The 15181-nt window shown below is 44.1% G+C and overlaps 1 protein-coding gene across 1 annotated transcript in view; it reads right to left on the bottom strand.

The window, feature by feature from the left end:
* The window catches only part of BCL11B (BAF chromatin remodeling complex subunit BCL11B), a 306049-nt gene that overhangs the window by 231186 nt on the left and 59682 nt on the right, over nt 1–15181 (bottom strand). Inside the window, 1 exon segment of the mRNA XM_033952386.1 lies at nt 3111–3161. Within this exon segment, the coding sequence (XP_033808277.1) occupies nt 3111–3161 (51 nt within the window).

Genomic DNA, 15181 nt, shown 5'->3' with positions numbered 1-15181 from the left:
GAACTCCCTCCCTATTTATCTCAGAGAAGAAAAGAACTTAGATAAATTTAAAAGTAAACTTAAGAGCTTTCTTTTCAAAGACGCTTATGATATTTAGGAGTCCCAGCCTATTTTCGCTTATTTTCATAAGGCTACTTCTTGTATTTCCCTCCTATTGTTTTTTACCATAATCGTCCTTCTTTCTATTATTATTATTATTGTATTTCATTACCCTGCCTTTCCTTTTGTTTTCCTTTTCTGTTTATTCTGTTAGTCGTTAATTTAATATGTTTTGTTCAGTGTCCATCTGTCTTTTATAACCCCTGTATTATCTGTAAATTGAATGATTTGTTCATCGCTTAGATATTTGAGTAAGCGATTAATCAAATACTTAATAAACTTGAAACCTGAAACTGTTCTCTATTGTGGTGGATAACACTCTCATCCTCCATCTTGTCGGCATGCAAACTCGGTGTCATCTTTGATTCATCTCTTACCTTCTCTTCGTACATCCAACTGACTGCCAAAAACTTGTCGCTCTTTTCTATACAACGTCGCTAAAACCCAGACTTTCTTTTCTGAGCACGCTGCCAAGACCCTCATCCACGCTCTTGTCACGCTCTGGCCTGGATTACTGCGACTTGCATCAACCACGCAGGTCTTCCTCTAAGCCATCTCTCTCCCCTTCGATCTGTTCAGAATTCAGCCGCGCACCTCATTTTCCACACGTGTCGTTATCCTCGTGTCATCCCTCTTCTCAAGTCGATTCATTGGCACCCTGTCCACTTCCACAAACAGTCTGAACGCCTCTTACTGAGTTACAAGTGTATTCACTCTGCAACTCCTCATCATCTCTCCTCTCTTCCTATACTCCACCCTGGGAACTCTGCTCATTGGGCAAATCTCTCGTCTGTTCCCTTTTCCTCGTACTGCCAACCCAACTCCATCCCTTCTGCCTGGCTGCGCCGTGTGCCTGGAACAACCTGCCTGACTTGGTACGTCGGGCTCCTTCTCTGGCGGTAATCAAAACCAGGCTAAAAAGCCCACTTTTTTGAAACTGCGTTTAAGTCCTAACCCTTCCGACTTGTAAAGCACCAAATCTGTCTGTGTTATTCCCTCTGTAATCCCCTAACCTCTCTATCTCTTCATCCCTTTGTGTTTCCCTACATGACTGCACATATTTATTTACCATTTTTTTCCAGTGTGTCGATCATAATTAGACTGTAAGCTTTTTCGAGAGGGACTGTCTCTTGCGTGTTTAACATACAGCGCTGCATGCATCTGATAGCGCCATAGAAATAATTAGTAGTAGTAAAGAGAGGCTGCACGAACTTGGGGGGTGAGAAGGGAGGGAGAGAGGCTGCATGGGCTAGAGGGGTGGGAAGGGAGGGAAAGAGAGAGACTGCATGGGCTGAGGATGGAAAGGGAGGGAAAGAGAGAGGCTGCTACACAGGCTGGGGGGTGGGAAGAGAGGGGGAGACAGAGAGATGCCCACCCACCTTGGGCTCAGGCCTGCTCAAAATTGGCAGTCTGGCTACACCAATGGTGTGCAGGAATGTAAGAGCACACTAAAGGCCACTGTTTACCCCTGTTTGGTAAAGGGCCCATTAGTTTGTGCCGAGGGTTTGGTTTACTAAACCTTGCCCCCCTCCATCCCCACCCTCATTTTTTGACTATGGTCAGGTCTTAAATCTCCATTGGCTGATTTCCCTAGTTGTGTTCTTAAATTTTATGTTATTTTTTTTTTTTTTTTTGCAGGCAGGCAGGCAATATGTTTTTTTTATTGGATCAGTGTATTATCTGTGCTATTAGGGTACATTTCTATTCTGCTAACAGTAATTATGTCTTTGAGGTGAGGAGAGGCCTAGTGGTAGAGCTGCTGCCTCAGCCCCCTGAGGTTGTGGGATCAAATCCCAGCTCTGCTCCTTGTGATTCTTGCCAAGTCACTAAATCCTCCACTGCCCCCAGGTACGAAATAAGTACCTGTATATACAGTATAAACCACTTTATATGTGTAACCACAAAAAAGCAGCAAGTCCCGTTCCCTTTCCTCCCCCCACCCCACCCCTTTGCTAAATGATGGTTCTATATTGCTGTTTAAGGAGGAAGTTATCAACATGGACTACAGTTAAGTCAGGTTATTTTACCACAAATTGGGTTATTAAGCTGCTCTGAAGTCAGTAGGGAACCCTGAAGTCAACTGATGGTCCCTCTTGTACTGACCTCACACTTTTCTATTTAAATTGGAGTTCAACCCCCAGTCCTCACTGTTTGTTTACTTCACACCTAGCTATCCTACTATTTTATGTATTGTAAGCCGCCTACAAGGTACTCCCATCCGTTAGGTTAATAAATCTTAATAATCTTGAAACTTTATTTAGTCTCACTGCATACCCCTCCCCCCAGTGGCGTAGTGACGGGAGGGCAGGCCAACCAGGGCGCCATCTCGATAGGGACGCTGACACCTCTCCTCCTCCACACTCCTTCCCATTCCTCCCCCGACGCACACACGCCTTCAATACCCCACCACCCTACCTTGCTGCTCGCACCAGCCTCGGCGCTCCCCTCCGACATTACTTCCGGGACCCATGACTGGAAAGCAATGTGAGAGGGAGAGCTGACTCTGGCAACAAGTTAGAGATGCTGCTTGTGCCGGGGAGCTAAACGGGTACGGGGATAGGAAGGTGACCGCGGAGGAGGGGGGGAACGGAAAAGAGGGCGATGGGGTGCCTCCCATCCCCTTTTACGAAGCTGCATTAGGCTTTTTTTTAAAAAAAAATCACCATCCGCGGCAGTATTAGCTCCGACGTTCATAGGAATTCCATGAGCGTCGGATCTAATACCGCTGAGGCCAGCGATAAAAAAGCTTAAGATGGCTTTGTAAAGGGGGGGGGAGGGGGAATAAGACCCTGTGCTAAAATAAACAGACTTGTGGTAAAATAACCCAACGGTAGCTCATGTTGACAACAGCCTCCTCTAAATGTGTGCATTTCTGATCCCACATCATGTATTATGATTCAATTCGCCATTTCCGTGTTTACCTCATAAGACTCTGTACTTATGTCTATATTTGGCCATTTTACTGCTGTTAATGCTGTTAACAAAATTGTAAGTTTTACGTTGAACTGTACCTGCCGTGTACCGCCTTGGGTGAATCTCTTCATAAAGGTGGTTAATAAATCCTAATAAATAAATAAATAAATAAATAAGTCATTTCATTTTACCACTTATATTGTTCTGTTGCATTTTTAACTTGTGCTACCCTTTTGCAATTTTTAGAATGCACATGGTCATCATTTTCTGTGTCCATGGGCTTTACTAAATTTTGCAACGTATGCACTGAAACAACAAATTAAAGAGTCCTTTTACTAAAGTGCGCTAATCGATTTAGCCCGCCTTAGTAAAACGACCCCTAAATTTCGCCACTTTTCTTTTTGCAAGTACAGAATACAAAATGACCCAAAACAACAGTAACAAATATCGCTGACATTTTCCATTTTAAAATGACCACACTCGCCCCTTAAAAAATAAAATAAAACATGCCAGTATATCATGAGTGTTCGGGTGGGACAGAGAGGAAGAACATCGATGCTCGCTTGTGGCATGGATCACTCCCTTTCCAATGAAATCAATTTCGGCAGTGCATGCGGACGGCCGATGGCTTGAAACTTGGGCAGGCATGTCGGCCCTGGTTAAATCCTGGATGCTCTCCGGGGCAGGGAGTCAGGTTTGCACTGATTGGGATTTGTATATGATTTTTCAGTTTGTGAAATCTTGTAAAGGCAGCTGCTTAGCCTTCCCTAATGTTTTTATCCATTTATGTTACTTTCTCTATCATAGTTGTAGTTCTACCCTCCTTTCTTAACCTCCAGTAAGTGATCGTTTTGTATCAGCCTAGTTATGTGTTTTTGCCTTAACTGTTTTTATTAATGCAAATCGCTTAGAAATTTATTTTTTTTTTGTAAGCGTTTTATCATATTTTAAATAAAACTTGGATTTATGAGAAGATGAAGGTGTGAATGAGCTCTCCAGACCACGTCCTCAGATGTGGACAGCCAATCCAGCTTTCTCTTCTTGTAAAAGAAACGTGCCTCCTGGGGTCCATTAACTAATTTTATCACATTATAATTAAAGTGATTCCTTTTTCTTTATGTTAGATTCCTTTGCACATCCAGGGTGGTTTGGGGGGTGGAGGGTGCATTATATGTTTAGAGGAATAAATTTCATAATATTTTATAATATTGTTAGTATAATATACATCATTACTGTTATAGGTTAAGAAGGGATTTAAAATCTTTATTGTAATAATTCTGATGTTAATAATGTATTTTCATACAGTTTTTTTTTTATTTTTCAAATGCATACATTGTCAAGTTCAAAATATCAATAAAGAAAGTTAAAAAAAATAAAAATAAAAAAAATAATCATGCAGGCCGAATGTGCAACTGGCAGTCACATGACCCTTGTACATTTCCATTTAAATCTCCAAACCTCCCTTTGAAAAATCTGGCCCAGGTAAATGTAACAATGCTGTCCTTGCGGGTGGTTAGTTCACTTTAGAGGCCTATTTATTAAGCCAATTTAGCTGCTAATGCAGTGCTTTAGCAGTTAACTCACGGCAATTTCCATGTTAACAGGCGATGGAGAACAGGGCAGAGTGGACAGAGAGAATAGAGGGTGACTGCACCTTACAGCTCATTGCAAAGGTGTCAGGTCAAAAGCGCGCCGGGACAAAGGCGCACCCAGACAATTGAGCGCAGCGCACGCCGCTGCGCCGCTCTAAATTACTGTTTTTAGCGCTCCGACGGGGGGGGGCGTGGGGGGACCCCCCACACTTTACTTAATAGACATTGCGCCGCGTTGTGGGGGCGTTATGGGGGGTGTGGGGGGTTGTAAGCCCCCACATTTTACTGAAAACTTCACTTTTTCCCTGTTTTTAGGGGAAAAGTTCAGTTTACAGTAAAATGTGGAGGGTTACAACCCCCCAAACCCCCATAACGCCGGCGCGATGTCTATTAAGTAAACTGGGGGTTCCCCAACAAAACCTCCCGTCGGAGCCCCTAAAAACTGTAATTTAGACCGACGCGGCGGCGCGCACTGCGCTCAATTGTCGGCGTGCGTTTTTGTCTTTCGCACCGTTGTCTATGTACCCACTGCAAATTACTGTGCGTTAACTATTAACACAGCAGATAAAGCAGAGCCTGGTCTGAGTCAGTAAAGCTAATCGCAGCACATTATGGGCAGTAACTACAAATTCTTAGACTGAATTTTAATAAATAGGATTTGAGGCCATCGATTTTAGACACGTCAGCAACGTGGCCTGTCATATAAAACGGAGACAATCTGAAAAGTCCAGCCTGAATAGTCATCTAGGATAGTGGTCCCCAACCCTGTCATGGAGGACCATTAGCCAGTCGGGTTTTTGGGATAGCCCTAATGAACATGCACGGAGCAGATCAACACTCCTATCATCTTCATTACATGCAAATCTCTTTCATACATATTCATTAGGGCTATCCTGAAACCCCGACTGGCTGGTGGTCCTCCAGGACAGGGTTGGGAACCACTGACTAGGAGAAGAGGCTTTAGTGTACATATTGTGGAACTACAAGTACGTATAGTTTGGATGCATGCAAAAAAAAAAAAAAAAACTAGTATCGCCATGATAAAGGGCTCCTTTTACTAAGATGCGTTAGGGCTTTAACGCGCAGAATAGCGCACGCTAGATGCTAACGCCAGCGTTGAGCTGGCGTTAGTTCTAGCCACATAGCGCGGGGTAGCATGCGCTAATCTGCGTGCGCTAAAAACGCTAGCGCACCTTAGTAAAAGGAGCCCAAAGTTAAAGAGAAAAAAAATTATTTTTAAAAATGCTGTTTCTATTCCTAGTTCAAATTTTTATGCCACTTTCTCTCTTTAAAAGGGACACAAGAGTGGTTTACAATTTTTAATGCACAGTCAGTGCGATACGTCACAAATAAATACAAAGCAACATGTACACTGCACTCCATAATCAATGTAACACATCAATAACATCAAACGAAAAATCACCAACACAGCTGAATACATCCCTCACGCTCATCAGAGGAATAGAAGGCAGTGCCGGATATCTACATCCTATATAATAAAAGGCTAACTCGCGCATGCGCATTCCTTTCTGCGTGCTTCCATGATCAGTGGTTCCGTGGCCGCAGGAATGCGCATGCGCGAGTCCCCAGCCTTACTTTCCAGCACCTACCACTCACCGCCAGAGCTGGACTTCATGCTCTCCGTGTGCGACACTCTCTGCTCTCCAGCAATGGCATGGCAGTTTCCCCAAATTAAAAAAGAGACTACGGCGGTGCAGATAATGGGGGAAGCCGAAGAAGTCAGCTGTTTGCAACGGCCCCGCACTCGCAGTCTCGCTGGATCCCTTGCTGGGGTTTTTCGCGGTGGCGGCTCCTCTTGCGTCCGGACCTGTGTACTTACTAGACATGAAGCAGACATGTCAAACTCTGGTCCATGGGCCAATTGTGGCCCACAGGATACAAAAATTTGGCCCGCCAAACAATTCCTGCCGTTGCCGAAATTTGGCCCACCATTCCTTCCCTTCCTCCATCAGGTACAGTTCAGCTCCGCCTATGTTAAAAGGAGCTGCTTTGAAATTGGAGCCCTGCCACCACCGTAACACTTTCCTTCTGCCGCGGTCCCATATGTCAGAGAAGGGGCGGGACCAAGGCAGAGGGGAAAGTGCTACGGCAGTGGCAGGGCTCCGATTTCGACGCGGCTCCTTTTAACATTGGTGGAGCTGCACTGCACCTGATGGAGGGAGGGAAGGAAAGGTGGTTGTGTGCTGTTGAGCCCCTCTTTGCCCTCAGACCCTCTCCTAACTCACTATCTGAGCATTGTGGATGCTCCCTCCTGTCTCAGACCACTGGGGGGAGGTGCCTGTCTTCAGCTGCCGGGATGGAGGGAGGGAAGAAGAAAGAAGGGGCCCTGGCAAGCGAGTTATCAAAAGCTAACCATAGCCTGGGACCCCTACATGATATGAATAATGACCAGACAACAAAAGGTAAGAAAAATAATTTTATTTTGTTTTGTGATTACAATATGTCAGATTTGAAATCTGTCTTGAGGGAGGCTGCCGCCGCGGCTTTGGACAGAGAGGTATCATTTTCGTGGGAGCCGGCCTTCGGAGAGGCTTGGGACGCGGGAGGGGCTGCCGCTGCGAAGGGCTTTAGTGGGGGAGCCAGCCAGACCGCGAGTGTGGGGCCGTTGTAAGCGCGGATTGGTCAAGGAGCCGCCGCTGCCGAGGCTTTGAAATAGCTCTCCCACCATCACTCCCTCCCGCCCCGGCTCTGCCTCTGCCCCTGCCCAGGTTCAAAATCAGGAGAGGCGGTCATCTAGCACCCGTTAATCTAACGGGCTTAAACACTAGTATATATATATTAGAGAATGACACGGGGACAAATGTTTCCCCGTCCCCGCGGGAATTCATTTTCCTGTCCCGTCCCCGCGAGTTCTTTTCTTGTCCCTGCCCCATCCCTGCAAGCTCTGTCCTCATCTGCACAAGCCTCAAACACTTTAAAATCCTGAGTAGCAACATTCTAGAGCTCAGACTGTGATGTCATAATGCCTCATTCCACCAATGCCTAAGTTCTGTCCTCATCTGCACAAGCCTCAAACACTAAAATCATAAGTAGCAATCTAGAGCTCAGATTGTGATGTCATAATGCCTTATGCCACCAATGCCTAAGCTCCGTCCTCATCTGCACAAGCCTCAAACACTTTAAAATCCTGAGTAGCAACATTCTAGAGCTCAGATTGTGATGTCATAATGCCTCATTCCACCAACGCCTAAGTTCTGTCCTCATCTTCACAAGCCTCAAACACTAAAATCATAAGTAGCAATCTAGAGCTCAGATTGTGATGTCATAATGCCTTATGCCACCAATGCCTAAGCTCCGTCCTCATCTGCACAAGCCTCAAACACTTTAAAATCCTGAGTAGCAACATTCTAGAGCTCAGATTGTGATGTCATAATGCCTCATTCCACCAACGCCTAAGTTCTGTCCTCATCTGCACAAGCCTCAAACACTAAAATCATAAGTAGCAATCTAGAGCTCAGATTGTGATGTCATAATGCCTTATGCCACCAATGCCTAAGCTCCGTCCTCATCTGCACAAGCCTCAAACACTTTAAAATCCTGAGTAGCAACATTCTAGAGCTCAGACTGTGATGTCATAATGCCTCATTCCACCAACGCCTAAGTTCTGTCCTCATCTGCACAAGCCTCAAACACTAAAATCATAAGTAGCAATCTAGAGCTCAGATTGTGATGTCATAATGCCTTATGCCACCAATGCCTAAGCTCCGTCCTCATCTGCACAAGCCTCAAACACTTTAAAATCCTGAGTAGCAACATTCTAGAGCTCAGACTGTGATGTCATAATGCCTCATTCCACCAACGCCTAAGTTCTGTCCTCATCTGCACAAGCCTCAAACACTAAAATCATAAGTAGCAATCTAGAGCTCAGATTGTGATGTCATAATGCCTTATGCCACCAATGCCTAAGCTCCGTCCTCATCTGCACAAGCCTCAAACACTTTAAAATCCTGAGTAGCAACATTCTAGAGCTCAGACTGTGATGTCATAATGCCTCATTCCACCAATGCCTAAGCTCCGTCCTCATCTGCACAAGCCTCAAACACTTTTAAATCATAAGTGTTCGAGGCTTGTGCAGTTAAGGCAGAGCTTACAGGAATGGGGCAGGGGATAAGGACAGCGACAAAACTCACAGGGACGGGTTGGGGAAATTGAGTTCCTGCGGGGACGGGGAAAAATTTGTCCCCGTGTCATTCTCTAATATATATCTAAAACATAAAAAAGGTCAATATATATAAACTATAAGCTGACTTGCCCCACTCAGGGTTCTGGTTTCAGACATGAACAAAATCAAAGCCAAAGTACTTTCTCAAGCTGAGCACTCGTATCAGTCATAGGTATGCTTACTTTTTTAATAAAGCAAAAGGGGAATCCTTCTTGGATAATAGTGAGAATAGCAGAAGCCAACATCGAGATTTTAGGTGACCAAATTAATAGTGAAATAAGGGAAGAGTCCTCAGTTTACACAACTATGCGCTAGTGACATAAAGTGCTACTGTGTTTCCCTGAAAATAAGGCAGCGTCTTATATTAATTTTGGGTCCAATAAAACGCACTAGGGCTTACTTTCGGGGATGTCTTATTTTTTTTTTTTCATGTACAACAATCCTCTCTCCCTTCCTCTCCCTCCACCCCAATTCTTCCTCTTTCCTTTCCCCTCCCATCTTTCCTCCCCTCTCACCCGTCCCTTTGTGCAGCATCTTTCTATCCCTCCCTCCCGACCCTCCCACCGTGAGACTGACATACCTCCGCTCCGACGCCTCCTAAATCAGCAGGGGGGGAGGTCAATCATAACTAGGGCTTATTTTTAGAGTAGGGCTTATATTAGGAGCATCTTTAAATCTTACGCTAGGGCTTATTTTCGGGAGAGGTCTTATTTTCGGGGAAACAGGGTAGTTGTCACTGTTGATACCCACATGGGGTTAAATAGTGCAACATTCCCAGACTCACTCCCTATAAGTGCCACATGCAGTGCACAAACGTGCCTCGGTGGAAAAGAATATGAAAAAAATCTGAAAATAAAACCATACTCAAACTTGGCTAATGCTATTCGGCACGATTCAGCGTACAGAATTCATACCGAGCCTGAAATGAAGAAGATCAGCAAGATTTTAAGCTGTATATTGTAAGAACGGTTTGGCATGGTGCTTCTCTCTTACTGTACACTTCTCCCTCGTTATTCGCGGGGGATAGGGGCAGAGCCGGACCGCGAATGGCAAAAAAAAGGCGAATATCCGGCTCTGACCCACCCCCGCCTCCCTTCCGCCTTCCCCTGGCATCCCGGCCTTACCTGGTGGTCTAGCTGATTGTCCTATACTTAGCTCACATAAAACTGCCATGCTGGGACAGACGAAAGGGCCATCAAGCCCAGTATCCCATTCCAACAGTGGCCAAACCAGGTCTTAAGTACCTAGCTGGATCCCAAGTAGCAAAACAGCCCCCTCTGTAGCCCCCTACCCTCTCTACCTCTTCTCCCTTTGTATTTCTCTACATGAGCAGCATATCTTGATTCACCATTTTTGTCCAATGTGTCTATCATAATTAGATTGTAAGCTCTTTCGAGCAAGGACCATCTCTTGCGCATTTAATGTACAGCGCTGTGCGCATCTGGTAGCATCATCGAAATAAAATAGTAGTAGAAAACACAACAAACATTGGCCCATAAATGCACAATTATGAAAACGAACTTGTTGTCTATTAGCGCTGGGCAAAACAACACATTCTGAAATGCACAAAGAAACTTAAGTGCAGCTCTAGGGGACAGAGTTAATGTGTCGCACCCGCCTTAGGTTAGGTTAACACCCACATTAACGCATATGCGTTAATCTAATTAGCTTTATAACAGCGAATATTAATACACTTTAATGCACTGACCCCCCTTTGGAAAAAAACAAATTCTCAAATGAACCAAGCGAATTCACACCGCAGACAACTGCTGAAACAACTCGTTATTAACTAGGCCTGAACCAAGTATTCAATTCGATTTGGCCCCAAATAGTGCCCCAGGCACATTATTCATATTCAGCCAAATAGCGATTTAAATTTGAATATAAAATCTGGGGCTCCACTTTACTAAATCCTACTGAAATAAACACTTGCATCTTTTTATTTAACGCGGATGTCAAAGTTCAGCTCCCATTATTCATGTTCAGTATTCGGCCAAATAATATTTTTCATTATTCGCATTCGGCCGAATAGTAAAATATACTATTCAGTAGAGCTCTAGCTTATTACCTAGATAGAGGACTCCAAGCTCTCTTTGTGTAGAGGCCACTTTTGGAACAACAAGACAGAGCCAACTTCGCCGGGAAGCAACTTTATTAAAAGACCCAACATGGCCTGTGTTCTGGCGAATGCCTGCGTCAGGGGTCTGCATACAGAAGCCCCCTTTAGGATACCGGGAGGCACTTCTCTTAGCCCAGTTGTTTGGAACACCCTCTACACCTGGGCCAATGGCTGCAGCTGCATTAAGTACATCTGCTGTGAGCTGGGAGGAGGCTGACATGGAGTGTTCTTTGATTTCCGTGCCATGTTTGACATGAACTACAGTGTTTTTAGACACCACCAAACAATAGAATTGCCTGAGAGATTGGTCTGAACACACTGCCCCCCCCCCCCCCCCCATCCCACATGGAAGTGAGGGCAGTGCAGAAGCATTTAGGGTTATTGTAGGGAGCAGGCAAGAAACATGACCACTGGGCACCATGGTGGAAATTCAAAAACTAGGTACCTGAAATGAGCTTATTCCATAAAGATAGGCGCCTACTACCCTTTATAGCAGTGTATCAAAACTTTACGAGCAATGGCACACTAAACAGGCAGCTCGAGGGCACTCGGAAGTGTGCGGGACGTCACTGCGATGACATCACATGTTGATGTCCATGCATGCGCGGAGGCCCTCCAGATGGGGCCCTGAATTGTCTGTGCGGGGTGCTGAAAAAGAAGCACGGAGAGACGCCAGGGAGGAGAGGAGCTGGTGGCGGCCACTTACAGGATGTGCCTCTCGCCATGAGAAGAACATCCTGTACGCAGTCAGCTGGCTCTGGAACCTCTCCTCCTCGGCGTCTCGAGGCACACCCGAAATCTCGTGCGACACAGTTTGTGATATACTGCTTTATAAAATACTAGCCTAACTTGAGAAAATGCATGCCTATAAATAAATTGGTACAAGCATCTATGCTACAGAGCTGTGTGCAGCTAAGTTTTGGAGATTCAACTATACAAGTTATGCACATGTGAGTTAACATAAGAATAGCCTTACTGGGTCAGCCCAATGGTCCATCAAGCCCTGCAGCCCATTCTCATGGTGGCCAATCGAGGTCCCTAGTACCTGGCCAAAACCCAAAGAGTTACATGCTACATGACATTACATGCTACATGCTACATGACATTACATGCTACCGATCCAGGGCAAGCAGTGGCTTCCCCCCATGTCTGTCTCAATAACAGACTATGGACTTTTCCTCCAGGAAATTCTCCAAACCCTTCTTAAAACCAGCTACGCTATCCGCTCTTACCTCAAACTCTGGCAATGCGTTCCAGCGCTTAACTATTCTCTGAGTGAAATATTTCCTCCTATTGGTTTTCAAAGTATTTCCCTGTAACTTCATTGAATGTCCCCTAGTCTTTGTAATTTTTGACAGAGTGAAAAATCGATCCACTTGTACCCGTTCTACTCCGCTCAGGATTTTGTAGACTTCAAACATATCTCCCCTCGGACATCTCTTTTCCAAGCTGAAGAGCTCTAATCTTTCCTCATGTGAGAGGAGTTCCATCCCCTTTATCATCTTAGTTGCTCTTCTTTGAACCTTTTTTAGTTCCGTGTTCCGCCCAAACTTTGCCTATGTGTACTTTATAGATATGCCCTTCGGATGGCTAGGAATGAAGGGTTCTTTTGCTTTGACAGTTAGCCATGCTGAACCTATACCAGATTCTTCTTTAATGAGACCTGCTAACTCAATCTAGTCTGTTCTGATAAAGCTGGATAGCTCTGTTGTTCAACGCAACATACATGAACCTTCACATCCAAGTTGGAAGGTCATAGGCAGTCAAAGAAGAATGCCCAGAAGAACCTTCCTTGGCGTTGGAATCTTCAAATAAATATAGCAGTGGTCCATCTGAAGCTTTAGATACTTGAAAACAATGCTCATCACTTGAATATGAAGCTTCCAGATTTTCCTAAATATCTGTTGCCCCCTCCTGTATTAAAGAAATACTAAACTGAGATTATTAGAGTTTTTGGTAAAGCGATTCCTCTGTCAACAAAGCTTAATAGTTAGGAAAAGGAGCCACAAAGAAGCCAAGAAAATTTTGGGATATTGTTCGGATGATCTGAGCCTGAGTATTATTTTAGATTACTGGACTGGTCCATTCTCTACGTAATCTCCATTTTTGAGAGCGACAAGGCAGTGCGTCTTTGCATTTCTGTTGCAAATATTTTTCCTTTGTTGGACAAAGAAATTTCTTGGACTAAAATTCGGAGTACAGAGCCCGTGCCATGAGGGTATTTAACTAGATCATGGCATATCATTGCACATATTTATATACAACTGCAATCTTTTTTCTCTCTCTCTGTTTCCGTCTTTTTCATACCCTGCCTCTGAAGTTCCTATTTTGCATTCCCTCGTGTTACTTTGCTGAAAATGGAATCTGCAGGTTCCTTTGACTTATTGTTTTCTTATATGAGAATGTTTCAGGACTTTTTGTATAACTGAAAAAGCAAAATGTTTAGAAACTGATATTTCTTTTAAATATAGATACTAGGAAATCAGGAGCTAAATAATGGAGCACCGTGTACTTAATTGTTATTTTGGTAATAAATAAATCTGAAACTGATTCATGTAAACCTTTCTGAGCTGCCCTGGGAGAACGGTATAGAAAATTGAATAAATAAATAAGATATAGATGCAAGGATCATGAAAAACCTCACAATTTAAAAAAAGGAAATATCAAAGAGTGATAAAGTGTGTGGGGGGAGGGAGAGAGAGAGAGAAACAGAGATATATTATTTGACAAAAAAAAAAGATTTTTATATGCCTTAATAAGTGTTACTTAATAAATGATTAAGGCAGTAAAATAATAAATAAATAACCCAACGTTTGAATAACAGTGCACATTTTAACACAGTGGGCTCCTTTTACTAAGGTGCGCTAGCGTTTTTAGCGCACGCAGGAAATTACCGTGCGCGGCAATGTGGCGCACGCTATTCCACGCGTTAAAGCCCTAACGCAGCTTAGTAAAAGGAGCCCAGTATGTCTGTACGTACAAAAAAAAAAAAAAAACCCCAGAGCCACAATGAGGAAGTTTTCAGAAAACTCAGCCGCCACCAGGTGACAAACAGTTTCCCAGCACTGGCAAGACTCCCTTTTCAGCTAGGAGCTGTGCTTCTAGAACCAGCAGGCGTGGCCAGGTGTAACCCCAGACACACATGCCTTTCATTCCCCATCGTTCTCCGACAGCTGCTCCCTGACAGTCTGATTTAAGCCTACTGATATCAACATGTTAACTATTCTCAATGCAATTACTTTTGGCCAGGACCAAGAGGAACACCCCCTTTACCCATCCCAGATACAACCACCTGAGCACAGGATTCAAGAGGTTTTCTCACGTACGGGAGGGGGGACGTGGGGGGAAGAGAGAGGATGGGGAACCTTGGACCAAATTTTCTTTCAAGGATTTTTATTTCCTTGTCTTTCGATAAAACCGGTGTAGCTGCTTTTCCATATCCCTTAAAAAAACAACCCTCATTTTCCTAGTTCGCCAGGATCATTAATATTCTCCGAAAGTAAGAGGAACACATACTGGGCTACTGTCAAAATATCTCCCCTGGTGCAATTTATTTTTATTTTTTTAATGGACAGTTGACTATTATCCATCTTTCTTAAACAACGTGGCAATAAACGCTATTTGTAGAATAATACAGCATCTCTTAGGTTTTTATTGTAAGATTGCCTCGTTCTGGGGGCTATATCTGCGTTGGGGGAGATTTTTAAAGACGTGTACGAGGAATTCTGTCAACTGAGAATACAACATGTGCAAGGCCGTGAAATGTTTGCTTCCACGAGGAACACAAGTGAACAGCAAAGGTGTGGCTTTCTGTAGTTAAAATATGCTTAGCAAATGCAGATTATCTCTACAGCCGTGTCTCGAAGATTTTTTCAGCTATTACAGAACTCATAAAATGTAAAGATAGATAGATAGATAAAAAGTAATTCACAGCTATCTAGGAGTGAAGCAAAGCTGAAGTGATCCAAACATATATAAAAGTTGCATTCCTGAACCCACAGTAACATGTCTGTCTAACATGACTTACAGGAATTAAGGAGAAAACAGCTCCCTTGTGAAGCAGAGGGTTCCTAATGGAATTAATTTTCTGCTCACTGCAAAAGGGTTGCACTCCCCCCCACCACCACCCGGTATACCAGTCAACAGATCCCCTGATAAAATTCTAAGACACTGTGATAAGATGTTCTCAGACGCTGTCATTTTCAAGTGTTCTTCCTAGTTTGTGCCTACCAATCTAGAAAGAAAGAAAAATGTTTTCCATTCTGGCGTGAACGG

The sequence above is a fragment of the Geotrypetes seraphini genome, chromosome 7 (assembly GCF_902459505.1).
Source record: "Geotrypetes seraphini chromosome 7, aGeoSer1.1, whole genome shotgun sequence".
Classification (NCBI taxonomy): Eukaryota; Metazoa; Chordata; class Amphibia; order Gymnophiona; family Dermophiidae; genus Geotrypetes; species Geotrypetes seraphini.
The sequence above is the reverse complement of the archived record's forward strand: the minus strand, read 5'-3'. Positions and strand labels throughout refer to the sequence as shown.